This window comes from Oncorhynchus kisutch, linkage group LG14, assembly GCF_002021735.2.
Source record: "Oncorhynchus kisutch isolate 150728-3 linkage group LG14, Okis_V2, whole genome shotgun sequence".
Classification (NCBI taxonomy): domain Eukaryota; kingdom Metazoa; phylum Chordata; class Actinopteri; order Salmoniformes; family Salmonidae; genus Oncorhynchus; species Oncorhynchus kisutch.
Window position 1 is genome coordinate 80,447,174 of NC_034187.2, and position 18,392 is coordinate 80,465,565.

Here is an 18,392-nt window from a genome sequence, read left to right on the forward strand (position 1 = left end):
CAACAGTTTGGTTAAGGCCCTTTCCTGTTTCAGCATGCTCCCATGCACAAAGTGAGGTCCATACAAAAATGGTTTGTTGAGATTGGTGTGGAAGAACTTGACTGGCCTGCACAGAGCCCTGACCTCAACTCCATCAAACACCTTTGGGATGAATTAGGATGCCCAACAGATCCAGTACTGTATATTCTTTCAATATATTAATAATGTAAGAATCAAACATTTTCAATTAATAATTTTAGAGCTTTGCAATTGATGAGATAAATTAACTCCAGAACAAAATCAAAGAAATACGTTTATTTAAGTGTAAACAAAAAAAAACTGCATAGGAAATGTGTAAAGTCCACAGAAGGCAGCAGGCAACAGACGAGGGAAGGCAACAGAAGACAGCAGGTAACAGAAGACAGCGTGTAACAGAAGACAGCATGTAACAGAAGACAGCATGTAACAGAAGACAGTGTGTAACAGAAGACAGCGTGTAACAGAAGACAGCAGGTAACAGAAGACAGCATGTAACAGAAGACAGCAGGTAACAGAAGACAGCAGGTAACAGAAGACAGCAGGTAACAGAAGACAGCAGGTAACAGAAGACAGCAGGTAACAGAAGACAGCAGGTAACAGAAGACAGCGTGTAACAGAAGACAGCAGGTAACAGAAGACAGCAGGTAACAGAAGACAGCAGGTAACAGAAGACAGCAGGTAACAGAAGACAGCGTGTAACAGAAGACAGCAGGTAACAGAAGACAGCGTGTAACAGAAGACAGCGTGTAACAGAAGACAGCGTGTAACAGAAGACAGCATGTAACAGAAGACAGCGTGTAACAGAAGACAGCAGGTAACAGAAGACAGCGTGTAACAGAAGACAGCGTGTAACAGAAGACAGCATGTAACAGAAGACAGCGTGTAACAGAAGACAGCGTGTAACAGAAGACAGTGTGTAACAGAAGACGGCAGGTAAATTAGTCTCCTCTTCTTTATTGAAACTGAAGACCTGACAACTGCACTTCCACACCGACCACTGTGTGTGAGGAGAGGAGAGGGGGGGGGGGGGAAACACGTGCATACACACATATACACACTCCTTACAGATCATTTCAGTGTGTATTTGATAGTACACCAACACAAAACACACACCAGCAGCGCCCTCCTAAACTCAGCTGGTCCTTGCTGTCCTCGTGCCTCGTCGACAGAGGAGAATACTTTCAGTGGATTTGGGTTCAACAACAACACAATGCAGCACACAAACACACTCTCACACACTACCTACTGCACACAGGACAGAACAGAGCCTTAGAAATAGGCCTACAGAGTGACTGTTGATAAACAGACTCAGAATATTTTTTTTTTTAAAAGAGGCCATTTTGTCACCAAAGGCTCCATGATAGTAAGATTCTAAATTGCATTCTCACTGGAATGGAACAACAATGGTAACAACATGGTGTCCATTGTAATTCTCCAGACGCAGATTGATTGGTAGTACAGTATCAGTTCTGTTTTGTGATCCTGCTAGCAATGAGTAGGGTGTGAGTGAGAATCACTCCCAGCAAACCATTTTCTTACAAAATAAAAAAATAACAAAATACATTCCAAAAGGGTCGCCGAGAGTCGTGTGGTCTGGAGTATGTCCTTTGGTGTTTATCAAACAAACAACGGGAACATTTAACAAAAATAAAACCTGAAAATGAAACATAAAACAGTACATTTGAAGGGAATAATTCAAAAAGCTAAATGTTTCCATTTTTGAGATTGAGAACTAACGTGTAATATGCAAAAACGGACACACAGAAAAGATTGGTCGCGTTCCAGCCCGTCTTTACCACACACACACACATGCATAAATCTCAGGATTTTCACAACCCAACTGCAATGAAAAAGGGTCCTGGAACATGGCCAATGAGACTCGTACTGAGGTCATAACAGAAAGGTTCACTACATTATCACTATGGTGGACACATTTCACTGACACCCGCATCACTAGGGGGTAAACATTTCACTGTGACACCCGCATCACTATGGGGGACACATTTCACTGTGACACCCGCATCACTATGGGGGGCACATTTCACTGTGACACCCGCATCACTATGGGGGACACATTTCACTGTGACACCCACATCACTATGGGGGACACATTTCTAAGGTGACACCCACATCACTATGGGGGACACATTTCACTGTGACACCCACATCACTATGGGGACACATTTCACTGTGACACCCACATCACTATGGGGGACACATTTCACTGTGACACCATCACTATGGGGGATGCATTTCACTGTGACACCCACATCACTATGGGGGACGCATTTCACTGTGACACCCACATCACTATGGGGGACACATTTCACTGTGACACCCACATCACTATGGGGGACACATTTCACTGTGATACAGGGACATAGAACTACCTGAGTTTCTATTTTTTTCTTAAAAAAAAAAAAATGTTACGTATTTTAATTTTTTCTTTAAAAGATACAATCATTAACATGTTGCACAACTTCTACCTGGTGCAGTTTCACTTAAACCAACTTCTCTCTGAGATGCCAGAAACAAAATGGTGGACAGAAACATAGGGGCCAATAAAACCCTGCCCAACAGGAGTACAGGAGACCAATCAAGTGCTCAGCACCACACTTCCTGGATATTTTTGTGTGAGAGGGGGGGGGGGGGGGGGAGTTTAAAATAAATCAAGCGATTCTAATGAAGAAATCTAGCTTATTTTGATAGAGAGTATGAGGTTGTCATTACTAGGGCTAAAACAAAATGTCTACAGTGTACACAGTCTTCATCGTGTGTGGAGGGATCATTAAACTGTGTGGCTCTAAAAGTTGTTGTACTAACTGCACTCTAGTACAGATTCCAGACATGGCTGGCCAAGCAACGATTGGCCTCTGCAGAGCCTCTTGGGAACAGGAAATACAATCGCAAAGGTCAAAAAAGTTAAATCCATCCAACGCACTCCTAACACATACACACCTGTGGGTATATGATCATGATAAAAAAAAACATCCCCAGATTTAGCTACCAACCCGTCGAGTTTACAACACCTATATCTGTGAGACGTTGTTTCATTATTTTTTTTTATGTAAGCATGCAACAACAAAAACAAAAAAGGAATAAAAACAAAAAGTTTCAAATACATGTAAGAGTGAAAACCTTACAGATAGAATTTTGTCATTTTTTTATTAAAATGTAAAAGATTGCAGACACTTTTCCATATAGTAATGCTGAAACACGTCGACAGATCATATCGGTGACACGCCTGTGGGTTCTAAAGCAGCAGGGTCTGGGGCCTGTAATGTGCTAATGCCTCCGCTCTATTACCGTGCAACATGCAGGCTTATTACCGTGCAACAAGCAGGCTTATTACCGTGCAACAAGCAGGCTTATTACCGTGCAACAAGCAGGCGTATTACCGTGCAACAAGCAGGCTTATTACCGTGCAACATGCAGGCTTATTACCGTGCAACATGCAGGCTTATTACCGTGCAACAAGCAGGCTTATTACCGTGCAACAAGCAGGCTTATTACCGTGCAACAAGCAGGCTTATTACCGTGCAACAAGCAGGCTTATTACCGTGCAACAAGCAGGCTTATTACCGTGCAACAAGCAGGCTTATTACCGTGCAACAAGCAGGCGTATTACCGTGCAACAAGCAGGCGTATTACCGTGCAACAAGCAGGCTTATTACCGTGCAACAAGCAGGCTTATTACCGTGCAACAAGCAGGCTTATTACCGTGCAACAAGCAGGCTTATTACCGTGCAACAAGCAGGCGTATTACCGTGCAACAAGCAGGCTTATTAACTTGTAATAAACATCTTAGTCGCGCAATGTGTTCCTACACACACAAGACTTTTTTGCATTGTCAAATAGTGAGTTTTCAAATAAGTTAGTACCAACCAACATTGTGCTAACTCTTAGGTACACACTTCTAAGATGTTCTGACTGAGGAGAACCTGTGCTGATATTAGAGGTAATTCTTGTCGGTCTAAAGGGGGTATGATGAAGGCCTCAAATTAGCTAACGGTGACGTCGCCATCTTTCTCACTGTTGGCCAATCAGGTTACAGCGCTACTGTGGTGGCACAAAAAAAGGGGGGGGGGGGTCAGCCCACATAAGTGCATCCAATCAAAGCACAGTGATCTGTCCTTGGCTGCTTTGATTCGCTAAATACTAATATCTATGATATAATGGTCCAATGACATTCACCGTCTATGACAGTGTCATCCTGACGCCAACTCCATTTTGACACCGAACTCCCACAAATATATTTTTTGGCACAACGCTCTGATCTTCGCTATTTGGTTTCTCCATATGATTAAAAAGGCATAATGCACCACAATGGCTAAACAGACCACTCAGGGACAAAATGTGTAGAGATGGCCATTTGTAACTTGTAATTTTACATGAAAAGGAGGATTAAGATCATCTTCCAGGATTAAGATCTTTGGTCCAACAGGTGACAGGTAAATGTCACATGATTTAAAGTGTGAGGTAAAAGTGTGAGGTAAAAGTTGAGGTAAAAGTTTTTTTTTTAAATACAAATAAAAGACTAACTAAAAAGGAACCGTACAAGAGGTACATTTTTTCAACCACTCCACACATTTCTTGTTATTGAACTATAATTTTGGCAAGTTCGGTTAGGAGATCTACTTTGTGCATGACACAAGAGTCATTTTTCCAACAATTGTTTACAGACAAATTATTTCACTGTGTCACAATTCCAGTGGGTCAGAAGTTTACATACACTAAGTTGACTGTGCCTTTTAAACAGCTTGGAAAATACTAGAAAATTATGTCATGGCTTTAGAATCTTCTGATGAGGCTAATTGACATCCTTTGAGTCAATTGGAGGCGTACCTGTGGATGTATTTCAAGGCCTACCTTCAAACTCAGTGCCTCTGTGCTTGACATCATGGGAAAATCAAAAGAAATCAGTCAAGACCTCAGAAAAAAAATTGTTGAGAAATTGGGAGAAATTTACAAACGCCTGAAGGGGGTGGCAGCATCATGTTGACAGGGAATTTTTTACTAGGATTAAATGTCAGGAATTGTGAAAAACTGAGTTGAAATGTTTTTGGCTCAGGTGTATGTAAACTTTCGACTTCAACTGATATACACACACACACACACACACACACACACACACACACACACACACACACACACACACACACACACACACACAGTATGTAACATGAAGCATTTAAAGTTAGGTAAAAGGTGTGTTGAGGTAGATTTGTAAAATTACATTTGTATGTTGATGAGGTCTGAGAGTTGAGGTACTGTGGCCAGTAACTGGTTAAGGTAGGCTGTATTACAATTGATTTGCACATGAGTAACTGTGAGGAATAAGAAAGTATATAAAACATTTTGAGCTATCTGACAGTTAAGGTAAACGATGGGATGTGAAAGTTTACGTAAATTAGGATTTAAAGTGCAGGCCTGCACTTTCTTCTGAGGTAAGAAGCTCAGTCAGAAACCAACTAATAAAACGCCCATACCGCTAGGCTAGACTACGCTAAAGTGGCTAACTTCACAAGAGAAAGGGAGATTTACAACCCCTCCAAAAAGGTCCACCACAGGTGATAAATCAGGAATCTGTTTGCACTCAATGGTTAAATGGTTTGAGATGCTAATGCTAAATAAGGGTTGCTAGACATGAAGCAGTGTCACGTTAGCATGGGTGGTGGAGCTAGATTGAACCTCTCAGGGGTGTGAGATGGAAAGTGGCCTGGAAAGATACTCTTTGGTTGCTGTGAGATATGGTTTGTTTTTTCCAGACCTTTCTACAACGTTCTCTTCAGGAAGTAGGCTTGAAAGGTACTTCCATTTTAAAAGCTAAAAGTAGGCCTTATATTCTTCTTCTCCCCATTGACAGTGCTTTGAACAGATCCTTTTGGTGACAGCTGGTGAGCGTTTTAGACCTCCAACATAAATGATTAAACAACAAAATGTCTTCAATGGGACAATTGTTGTTCTTTCGATGCCAAACATACAGTTAGCCAAAATTCTACCTTTGGTTGACTCCACTAGCTGGTCTCTAGACCTCCATCTTTTCGAGGTCTGGTCAGCATGCACATGTTCCGGAACACTCTCTCCCCGGCATTTCAGAATGGGCGTCAATAACTAGGGTGGGGCAGTGATGTCAGAAGGGGGTTGGATTAAATCCTAGCCCCCAAGAGCCAATCAGTGCCCCACAATTCAACCACACAGGATCATTCTGATTTCTGATTGGCTCTCACTCCTGTGGACAGCCAATCAAGATGCCTGCTTTCTGGAGGCATTGCTATCCTTCCGCATCATTCACAACGAATGTCACTCAAACAGAATTTATAATCAATCTACTAATCAACAACCAATACATCCTGAGAACTCCTGATAAACTTCTGAAATACTTTGGTGGGCCCTCCGTTTGAGAGTACACAAATGCTGTTTGTTTTTTCACATTGATTTTCATTATTTTTCTCCTCATAATCAGACCAGCTTGCTGACGCCTGAAAGGAATCAACAATGTTCAATTGATAATTGGATACTTTGGGACAGAAAAGAGAATCTCCCCACAACGACTAGCTCATGATTTCAACCAATCATCAAACTGCATCTGTCCCAGGTCAGACTCCCGGCGCCGCTGCGATCAATAAACCAGTCAAGCTAAAAGGAGATTCTTCTGGTCCATCTGGTACTGTGACCTGAGCTAACTAACACCGAGTCAGTCTAACCGGTTTGGCATTACCTCTATTCCGTCGGTCTGCAGTGACACTGCACATGGAGAGATGAGGGGGACATGCTAAACCAAGATCTACAGAACAAGCTACCCTAAACATCACTGAACACACTAGACTCCACTACAGGTCAGGGCAAAACGTCTTTTCATTTGAAATAAAAAAAGTATTGAGGTAGACTTTTTTCATTTTCTTCTTTGTAAAACTTGACAGACTAGAGTAGACCTCTGCTCGGAGAGGGTGAGTACATTCATTAAGAACTGGATGAGGTAGGTGGCGGAGCAGAGGATTCAATATTTCAAGAAAAAGTGAGAAAAATCCCTGAGAAGGCGACGTGATGAGAGTTGAGAGAGAGCAATTCAGATAGAAGACAGGGAAATCGTGATCTCTTCCTTGTTACTTTCACTACTGATTATCAACTAGTCTTAGTGGTCCCCTTTGTCATACAGTATACCACAGGAATCTGATTACACAAACTAAAACCTAAAAAGAAAAAATAATTTAAAAACAAACAAATTCACTTCCCCTTAATTTGTAATAACGCATTTCTACCTGCTCTGATTATCTCTCTTTAAACTGTCCTCTTTGTGTCTGTTTGTTGAATCCTTTTCCTAGCCCTTCAATTTCCTCTCCCTAACAGAGAAACGGAGAGAAAAACGAGTGAGAGAAAGAAAGAAAGCGAAAAGTGATTAGAACTTGAGGATGCGGTTGTTTCCGAAGTCGACGACCAGGATGACTCCGTCAGGTGTCACAGCGACACCGGAGGGGCGGTCCATCTGTCCGAAGCCACTGCCATGGGTGCCAAATTTGCATAAGAAGTTCCCGTTGGGCTCGAACACCTGCACACGGTGGTTCCTCGAGTCGGCAACGATGATCCGGTTCTCCTGGTCCACCGCTATGCCCTGGGGACGCAGGAACTTCCCGTTACCGGTACCCTCGGAGCCCAGGAACCGGGCAGATTGGCAATCTGGCCGAATCACCAGCAGACGGTGGTTGTTGAAGTCGGTGACGACCAGGTGGTCCTCATGGTTAAAGGCGACACCCCGCGGCGAGTCAAAGTGTTTCCACAGGGTGCCCTCAAAGCCGTACTTGTTGATGAACGAGCCGTCAGGGCCAAAGAGCTGGACGCGGTGATTCCTGGTGTCAGAGACCAAGATCTTCCCCGCAGAGTTCACTGCCACATCCCAGGGGTAGTTGAACTGACCGTTCTACAATAGAGTGCAGTAGAATATAGTTGTTAGTTCAGCTCTGATGAGTGTGTGTACGTGTACTATACTACTGTACATGAGAGAGCGCACGATTGAAAGAGTTTGTACCTTAGTGCCCTTCTCGCCGAACTTCAGCATAAACTGTCCGTCAAAGGTGAACACCTGCACACGGTGGTTGTCTTTGTCCGTTACGATGATCTGCTGTTGGCTGTCGCACGCCACGCCCGCTGGACGATCAAACTGACCGGGGCGAGAGCCCAGGGAGCCAAACTTGTGGTGGAAGGCACCGCACGGCTTGAAGATCTGGACAGTAGGAGGTAGTCGCAGAAGAAAGGAAATAATTAAAGAGTCACTGTTCTAAAGATGGCTAGCTAGGGCACTGTACACGCTATGCTTCAGTGTTCTAAAGATGGCTAGCTAGGACACTGTACACGCTATGCTTCACTGTTCTAAAGATGGCTAGCTAGGGCACTGTACACGCTAAGCTTCACTGTTCTAAAGATGGCTAGCTAGGGCACTGTACACGCTATGCTTCACTGTTCTAAAGATGGCTAGCTAGGACACTGTACACGCTATGCTTCAGTGTTCTAAAGATGGCTAGCTAGGGCCCTGTACATGCTATGCTTCAGTGTTCTAAAGATGGCTAGCTAGGGCCCTGTACACGCTATGCTTCACTGTTCTAAAGATGGCTAGCTAGGGCCCTGTACATGCTATGCTTCACTGTTCTAAAGATGGCTAGCTAGGGCACTGTACATGCTATGCTTCACTGTTCTAAAGATGGCTAGCTAGGGCACTGTACACGCTATGCTTCAGTGTTCTAAAGATGGCTAGCTAGGGCACTGTACACGCTATGCTTCACTGTTCTAAAGATGGCTAGCTAGGGCACTGTACACGCTATGCTTCAGTGTTCTAAAGATGGCTAGCTAGGGCCCTGTACACGCTATGCTTCACTGTTCTAAAGATGGCTAGCTAGGACACTGTACACGCTATGCTTCAGTGTTCTAAAGATGGCTAGCTAGGGCCCTGTACACGCTATGCTTCAGTGTTCTAAAGATGGCTAGCTAGGGCCCTGTACACGCTATGCTTCAGTGTTCTAAAGATGGCTAGCTAGGGCCCTGTACACGCTATGCTTCACTGTTCTAAAGATGGCTAGCTAGGGCACTGTACACGCTATGCTTCAGCTCTCAATAAGAGGTCTACTGAGAGACAGATAGCTGGCAAGTTAAAAGCAAACAAACTGACACTGATTTAGCAAGAGTTAGCTTGCTAGCATCATAAAACCATTTCTCCTTAGGATAACGGCTGAGTTCGACACCAACCCACGACATGAAATGAATGAAACCCACCTGTACTCGGTTGTTACTGCGGTCGGCCACCACCACGTATCCCTCTTTATCCACACTGATGCCCCAGGGACGACACAGCTGACCGTCACCCTCCCCCTCACTGCCAAACGCAGACACCGGTGAACCCAGAGCCCCATAGCGTCGCCCAGACTTCACCAGTACCTGGAACACAGGCAGGGAGAATGCTACTTAGCATTTCATCCTATCTACAGCAATTTTTAAGTTGTATTAGTTTGTTGTTGCTTAAGAGATGTGCATAGAATATGTTGGAGTGTAAATATATGACTTTTTTTTATTATAATACTATACATTTTACCTTGAAGGGGCTGCCCATGATGTGCTGGTTACAGACCAGAACTGACACCAAATCTTCTCCCTCAGTCTTGGGCAAGTAGCTGACCGTGTACGACCCGTTCTGGTTGTCACACACCTCCGCAGCCGACAGGTTACCATCCGCCGCTGCCATCACCACCGCTGACACTGCGTCACCGCCCGAGAGGCAGGGCTCCCTGTCGTGGTCGTAGCCAATTACGGTGAAGGAGGCGGTCTTGCCACGGAGTGCGGTCTTTAGGCCCTCGCCGTGAGCTTTGGTGACGGGAGCGAACGCTCCGCTACTGATCAACCCCATGGACTGGATGGCTATGTACAGGGCCTGGTGAAGATAATACTGATCAACCCCATGGACTGGATGGCTATGTACAGGGCCTGGTGAAGATAATACTGATCAACCCCATGGACTGGATGGCTATGTACAGGGCCTGGTGAAGATAATACTGATCAACCCCATGGACTGGATGGCTATGTACAGGGCCTGGTGAAGATAATACTGATCAACCTCATGGACTGGATGGCTATGTACAGGGCCTGGTGAAGATAATACTGATCAACCCCATGGACTGGATGGCTATGTACAGGGCCTGGTGAAGATAATACTGATCAACCCCATGGACTGGATGGCTATGTACAGGGCCTGGTGAAGATAATACTGATCAACCCCATGGACTGGATGGCTATGTACAGGGCCTGGTGAAGATAATACTGATCAACCTCATGGACTGGATGGCTATGTACAGGGCCTGGTGAAGATAATACTGATCAACCCCATGGACTGGATGGCTATGTACAGGGCCTGGTGAAGATAATACTGATCAACCCCATGGACTGGATGGCTATGTACAGGGCCTGGTGAAGATAATACTGATCAACCCCATGGACTGGATGGCTATGTACAGGGCCTGGTGAAGATAATACTGATCAACCCCATGGACTGGATGGCTATGTACAGGGCCTGGTGAAGATAATACTGATCAACCCCATGGACTGGATGGCTATGTACAGGGCCTGGTGAAGATAATACTGATCAACCCCATGGACTGGATGGCTATGTACAGGGCCTGGTGAAGATAATATTATCCATAATACTATAAATATGCCATGAACTAGGGACAGGTGGAAATAGCAACATTAATATAATGTATATGAAATTGGCTGACATGTCGATAATTCCAGTCATCCAAAGAGCCACAAGAGTCTCTAACCCCTCTCGCTTGGTCTGGCGGGGCAAATAGGAACCTGTTATTTACCTGGTCTGGAGGGGCGAACAGGAACCTGTTATTTACCTGGTCTGGAGGGGTGAACATTAAACGATCGTCCTCCTGTGGCTGCAGCAGGCCTCTGAGAGACTTCAGCTCCTGGATCTGGGTCAGCATGCGCTCTCTGGCCAGCAGCACGTCCAGGTGACAACCCTCATCCAGCACCTGATGAGTTATGAGGTGAGGAGACATGGATGCCATAGTTAGCAATAGTCATGAATGACTTTCAACATAGTATCTATAAACCCCCCCCCCCCCCCCAGCCCCCCCTCCGGACATGCCATCTTCTAACATACCTGAGTGACTGCTGTGATGGTGCTGTCCAGCTTGGTCAGGTTCTGATGCAGCTTCTCTACCTGCAGGTACAGGGACTTGGCTTTCAGCTGTTGGATCTTCTCAACCTAGGAGAGGGAGGGAGAAGGGGGAGAGAGAGAGAGATTAATTAATGTGGGTGTACAAGTATGGGAAAATCCAGCAATGTGAAAACAGCAGTTTGTTAAATCTCAGATTGTTGTAGATCAGTGTACAGGTTACAGTGGGATATTGGACATATAGTGACAGCAGTGACTAACAGACAAAACAGGCCATTCAACAGAGGGATGAAGGTTGTGAGGTGAATCAAAAGATAGGGGTTAACATTACTACACAACACTTAAAAGTTCAACCTGTCTGGATCCATGTTAAAGGGAAGGACTAAACCCCCAGCCTGTCTGGTTCCATGTTAAAGGGAAGGACTAAACCCCCAGCCTGTCTGGATCCATGTTAAAGGGAAGGACTAAACCCCCAGCCTGTCTGGTTCCATGTTAAAGGGAAGGACTAAACCCCCAGCCTGTCTGGATCCATGTTAAAGGAAAGGACTAAACCCCCAGCCTGTCTGGTTCCATGTTAAAGGGAAGGACTAAACCCCTAGCCTGTCTGGTTCCATGTTAAAGGGAAGGACTAAACCCCCAGCCTGTCTGGTTCCATGTTAAAGGGAAGGACTAAACCCCCAGCCTGTCTGGATCCATGTTAAAGGGAAGGACTAAACCCCCAGCCTGTCTGGATCCATGTTAAAGGGGAGGACTAAACCCCCAGCCTGTCTGGTTCCATGTTAAAGGGAAGGACTAAACCCCCAGTCTGTCTGGATCCATGTTAAAGGGAAGCACTAAACCCCCAGCCTGTCTGGTTCCATGTTAAAGGGAAGGACTAAACCCCCAGCCTGTCTGGTTCCATGTTAAAGAGAAGGACTAAACCCCCAGCCTGTCTGGTTCCATGTTAAAGAGAAGGACTAAACCCCCAGCGTGTCTGGTTCCATGTTAAAGAGAAGGACTAAACCCCCAGTCATTTTTTAAATTTTACCTTTATTTAACTAGGCAAGTCAGTTAAGAACAAATTCTTATTTTCAATGATGGCCTAGGAACAGTGGGTTAACTGCCTGTTCAGGGGAAGAACGACAAATTTGTACCTTGTCAGCTCGTAACCTTCCGGTTACTAGTTCAACGCTCTAACCACTAGGCTACCCTGCCGCCCCATGAGCCATAAACACAAACACAAAGCAATAGAAAAGGCATAAGTCATGTGGGCGGACAGGGAGAATCAGGACATGCACAGTGAAGTGTGTACAAACATGTAGAACACGTCTACTGTAAAAACACCTCCCCTTCAAAACATGTTAGTCAAACAGTGACAGCACCTGCCGGATGAGCCCTCTAACCACGTAAATATATGAGTGAGTGAGACAGCGTGAGAGAGAGAGAGAGAAAGAGAGAAAGAGACTGAAAGAGAAAGAGACAGAGAGAGAAAGAGACAGAGAGAGAAAGAGAGAAAGAGTGACTGAAAGAGAAAGAGAGACTGAAAGAGCAAAAGAGAGACAGAAAGAGAGAGAGAGACTGAAAGAGAAAAAGAGAGACTGAAAGAGAAAAAGAGAGAGACTGAAAGAGAAAAAGAGAGAGACTGAAAGAGAAAAAGAGAGAGACACAGACAGACAGAGAGAAACACACCAACACAGACAGAGAGAAGCGTACCTTCCAGAGTAGCTGACTCTCTCTGTCCTCCAAGGCTTTCAGGTGTCTGAGGACCACGTTCTTCACCTCTGTCTGGACCACCTTGGCCTTGATGTCTACCTGCTCTGCTATGGCCTGGATCTTCTCCATACTCAACTAGAACAGGGGATATTAGGGTTAGAAATAACACACACCACCTTGATCTCTAGGATACAGGACCAATTATGGGGTATAGGGTCAAAACCTATTATACCACTGGACCCTCGCCATTCTCAGATTAAAAAGAACTAACCAGGTTAAAAAACACCCACATAAACACTTCTAGCCAGCTATGACAAAATCTTTTAATTATTTTTCTAGAAAAAAACTAATAACGAGACGCCTGAAAAAAAAGGCGTCGTTTAGTTGATGAAAATGTAACGAGACGAAAAGTCCACGTGACACTAAATCAACATTCAAATGGACTTGGACCTGCTTTCCGTCTGTTTGTCCATGCCGCAATCAATCCGCTCACTGGCCAATAACGTCTTCCAGTTCCACGGGCTCCTTCCAAACACACAGCTTAGGCGGTCATTTCAATCCCTGGTGTCTCTTTTGAACTGATGCACAGCCAGCAAGGCCGCAATTGTACCAAACATTAAGGTATTTGATCAACTTTGCTTTCATTAAGGCAAATCGTTTTTCGCTGATCACATCAGAAGCGCCATTTTGCAGGGAAAGCTCAGAATCTGCCCCCTTTCAAGGAAATCACTTATTTACCCCGTTCCAATGGTTACGATGAGAAAATAAGATCGATTGTTTAACCTGTAGCCAAGCTGTACAGGGCTGTGAAAAAGTATGTGCCCCTTTCTAATTTTCTCTACTTTTGCATATTTTGTAATACTAAATGTAAGTCAGATCTTCAACCTAAACCTAACGTTAGATAAAGGGAACCTGAGTGAACAAATAACACAGCAATGACATACTTATTTCTTAAAATGCAACACCCAATGCCCCTGTGTGAAAAAGTAATTGCCCCCTTACACTCAGTAACTGGTTGTGCCTCCTTTAGCTGCAACGACTCCAACCAACCACTTCCTGTAGTTTAAATCAGTCTCTCATATCGCTGTGAAGGAATTTTGGCCCACTCTTCCATACAGAACTGCCTGTTTCAAGTCCTGCCACAACATCTTAATGAGGATTAGCTCTGGACTTTTGGGACTCTGGGCTGGGGTCAGTTTGTTATATCTGGAGTACTTCTCCTGTCCTATTCGGTGTCCTGTGTAAATCTAAGTGTGCGTTCTCTAATTCTCTCCTTCTCTCTTTCTTTCTCTCTCTCGGAGGACCTGAGCCCTAGGACCATGCCCCAGGACTACCTGACATGATGACTCCTTGCTGTCCCCAGTCCACCTGGCCATGCTGCTGTTCCAGTTTCAACTGACCTGAGCCCTAGGACCATGCCCCAGGACTACCTGACATGATGACTCCTTGCTGTCCCCAGTCTACCTGGCCATGCTGCTGCTCCAGTTTCAACTTCCACCTGACTGTGCTGCTGCTCTAGTTTCAACTGTTCTGCCTTATTATTATTCGACCATGCTGGTCATTTATGAACATTGAACATCTTGACCATGTTCTGTTATAATCTCCACCCGGCACAGCCAGAAGAGGACTGGCCACCCCACATAGCCTGGTTCCTCTCTAGGTTTCTTCCTAGGTATTGGCCTTTCTAGGGAGTTTTTCCTAGCCACCGTGCTTCTCCACCTGCATTGCTTGCTGTTTGGGGTTTTAGGCTGGGTTTCTGTACAGCACTTTGAGATATCAGCTGATGTACGAAGGGCTATATAAATAAATTTGATTTGATTTGATTTGACTTTGACTAGGCCTTTCCAAAACGTGTTGCTTTTTAACAATTTTCATGTAGACTTGATTGTGTGTTTTGGATCATGGTCTTGCTGCGTGACCCAGATATTCTTCAGTTCCTAAACGGATGGTCTGAAATTCTCCTGTAGAATTCTCTGATACAGAGCAGAATTCATGCTTCCTGTTTGGTTTTCGGCAGACATAATGGGACCCTTGTCATCCAAAAACGTTCTACTTTTGACTCATCTGTCCATCCAAGAGTCTTGACGATATTTCAAATGCTTTTTTGGCAAACTTGAGTAAACTTTTTGGATGAGATGGGTCCCATAATGTCTGGTGAAAACCAAACACTGCATTCCACATTATGAACCTCATACCAACGGTCAAGCATGGTGGTGGTAGTGTGATGGTTTGGGGATGCTTTGCTGCCTCAGGACCTGGACGACTTGCCATGAACTCTGCTCTGTGTCAGAGAATTGTACAGGAGAATGTCAGGCCATCTGTCAGGGAGCTGAAGCTGAAGTGTAGCTGAGTCATGCAGCAAGACAACGATCCAAAACACACAATCAAGTCTACACGAAAATGGCGAAAAGGCAACATATTTGAAGTTCTGGAATGGCCTAGTCAAAGTCCAGACCTAATCCGAATTAAAAAATCTTGTGGCAGGACATGAAACAAGTAGTTTACACAAAAAAAAACACAAAATGTCATTGAGTTAAAGCAGGTCTGTATGGAAGAGTGGGACAAAATTCCTCCACAGCGACGTGAGAGACTGTTCAACAACTACAGGAAGTGGATGGTTGGAGTCGTTGCAGCTAAAGGAGGCACAACCAGTTACTGAGTGTAAGGGGGCAATTACTTTTTCACACAGGGGCATTGGGTGTTGCATAACTTTGTTAATTAAATAAATACAATACAAATAACAAACCATATGTACTTAAACTCAGGTTCCTTTTATCTAATATCAGGTTTTTGTTAATGATCTGATAACATTCGGTAGCAAACATACAGAAAATCTGAAAGTGGGCAAATACCTTTTCACGGCACTGAATAACCTCTTTCCCCTCAAATTCAACTGGGGAACTGGAAGCCAGCTCCACTGCTTTAAAAACCCTCTAATCAGGGACTGGTTTAGACCTGGGACACCAGGTGGGTGATTCCCCTCTAATCAGGGACTGGTTTAGACCTGGGACACCAGGTGGGTGATTCTCCTCTAATCAGGGACTGGTTTAGACCTGGGACACCAGGTGGGTGATTCTCCTCTAATCAGGGACTGGTTTAGACCTGGGACACCAGGTGGGTGATTCCCCTCTAATCAGGGACTGGTTTAGACCTGGGACACCAGGTGGGTGATTCCCCTCTAATCAGGGACTGGTTTAGACCTGGGACACCAGGTGGGTGATTCTCCTCTAATCAGGGACTGGTTTAGACCTGGGACACCAGGTGGGTGATTCCCCTCTAATCAGGGACTGGTTTAGACCTGGGACACCAGGTGGGTGATTCTCCTCTAATCAGGGACTGGTTTAGACCTGGGACACCAGGTGGGTGATTCCCCTCTAATCAGGGACTGGTTTAGACCTGGGACACCAGGTGGGTGATTCCCCTCTAATCAGGGACTGAATTAGACCTGGGACACCAGGTGGGTGATTCCTCTCTAATCAGGGACTGAATTAGACCTGGGACACCAGGTGGGTGATTCCTCTCTAATCAGGGACTGAATTAGACCTGGGACAGTTAGTGGTTAGAGTGTAGGGACGGCAGGTAGCCTAGTGGTTAGAGTGTAGGGACGGTAGGTACCCTAGTGGTTAGAGTGTAGGGACGGCAGGTACCCTAGTGGTTAGAGTGTAGGGACGGCAGGTAGCCTAGTGGTTAGAGTGTAGAGGCGGCAGGTAGCCTAGTGGTTAGAGTGTAGAGGCGGCAGGTAGCCTAGTGGTTAGAGTGTAGGGGCGGCAGGTAGCCTAGTGGTTAGAGTGTAGGGACGGCAGGTACCCTAGTGGTTAGAGTGTAGGGACGGCAGGTACCCTAGTGGTTAGAGTGTAGGGACGGCAGGTAGCCTAGTGGTTAGAGTGTAGAGGCGGCAGGTAGCCTAGTGGTTAGAGTGTAGGGGCGGCAGGTAGCCTAGTGGTTAGAGTGTAGGGACGTCAGGTAGCCTAGTGGTTAGAGTGTAGGGACGGCAGGTAGCCTAGTGGTTAGAGTGTAGGGGCGGCAGGTAGACTAGTGGTTAGAGTGTAGGGGCGGCAGGTAGCCTAGTGGTTAGATTGTAGAGGCGGCAGGTAGCCTAGGTTAGAGTGTAGAGGCGGCAGGTAGCCTAGTGGTTAGAGTGTAGAGGCGGCAGGTAGCCTAGTGGTTAGAGTGTAGGGGCGGCAGGTAGGCTAGTGGTTAGAGTGTAGGGACGGCAGGTAGCCTAGTGGTTAGAGTGTAGGGACGGCAGGTAGCCTAGTGGTTAGAGTGCAGGGGCGGCAGGTAGCCTAGTGGTTAGAGTGTAGGGACGGCAGGTAGCCTAGTGGTTAGAGTGCAGGGACGGCAGGTAGCCTAGTGGTTAGAGTGCAGGGACGGCAGGTAGCCTAGTGGTTAGAGTGCAGGGACAGCAGGTAGACTAGTGGTTAGAGTGTAGGGGCGGCAGGTAGCCTAGTGGTTAGAGTGTAGGGGCGGCAGGTAGACTAGTGGTTAGAGTGTAGGGGCGGCAGGTAGCCTAGTGGTTAGAGTGTAGGGGCGGCAGGTAGCCTAGTGGTTAGATTGTAGAGGCGGCAGGTAGCCTAGGTTAGAGTGTAGAGGCGGCAGGTAGCCTAGTGGTTAGAGTGTAGGGACGGCAGGTAGCCTAGTGGTTAGAGTGTAGGGGCGGCAGGTAGCCTAGTGGTTAGAGTGTAGGGACGGCAGGTAGCCTAGTGGTTAGAGTGCAGGGACGGCAGGTAGCCTAGTGGTTAGAGTGCAGGGACGGCAGGTAGCCTAGTGGTTAGAGTGCAGGGACAGCAGGTAGACTAGTGGTTAGAGTGTAGGGGCGGCAGGTAGCCTAGTGGTTAGAGTGTAGGGGCGGCAGGTAGACTAGTGGTTAGAGTGTAGGGGCGGCAGGTAGCCTAGTGGTTAGAGTGTAGGGACGGCAGGTAGCCTAGTGGTTAGATTGTAGAGGCGGCAGGTAGCCTAGGTTAGAGTGTAGAGGCGGCAGGTAGCCTAGTGGTTAGAGTGTAGGGACGGCAGGTAGACTAGTGGTTAGAGTGTAGGGGCGGCAGGTAGCCTAGTGGTTAGAGTGTAGGGGCGGCAGGTAGCCTAGTGGTTAGAGTGTAGGGACGGCAGGTAGCCTAGTGGTTAGAGTGTAGGGACGGCAGGTAGCCTAGTGGTTAGAGTGTTGGGTCAGTAACCGAAAGGTTGCTGGATCAAATCCTCGAGCTGAGAAGGTAAAAATCTGTCATTCTGCCCCTGAACAAGGCAGTTACCCCGGTAGGCCGTCAAATAAGAATTTGTCCTTAACTGACTAGTTAAATAATGTTTAAATAAATAAAACGCATTTATCAGTGACCTTTGAAGTCAGAGTGTGAGATAGGAGCTAGAGGTAGTGTCACTGACCGCCATGTTGTTCTCACTGTATATGAGAGGACAGTGACAGTTTAAGAAAACTGCAAAAGTTTTGTAGAAACTTCAATGTCAAGGGGACCTAATGGACATAGTTTGGCTTCATTGTCAAAAAGCATTAAGTTGACTT

At 45.8% G+C, this 18,392-nt stretch overlaps 1 protein-coding gene across 1 annotated transcript in view; it reads right to left on the reverse strand.

Moving 5' to 3' along the window:
* Nucleotides 1-274: 274 nt before the first annotated feature.
* The window catches only part of LOC109883226 (E3 ubiquitin-protein ligase TRIM71-like), a 44,864-nt gene continuing 26,746 nt past the window's right edge, over nt 275-18,392 (reverse strand). The window contains exons 3-9 of the mRNA XM_031789042.1: nt 12,878-13,012; nt 11,171-11,275; nt 10,902-11,039; nt 9,599-9,934; nt 9,283-9,444; nt 8,045-8,239; nt 275-7,936 (exon numbers count right to left, since the gene is read on the reverse strand). Of these exons, the coding sequence (XP_031644902.1) occupies nt 7,418-7,936; nt 8,045-8,239; nt 9,283-9,444; nt 9,599-9,934; nt 10,902-11,039; nt 11,171-11,275; nt 12,878-13,012 (1,590 nt within the window). The 3' untranslated portion in view covers nt 275-7,417. The remainder of the gene's footprint in view (nt 7,937-8,044; nt 8,240-9,282; nt 9,445-9,598; nt 9,935-10,901; nt 11,040-11,170; nt 11,276-12,877; nt 13,013-18,392) is intronic.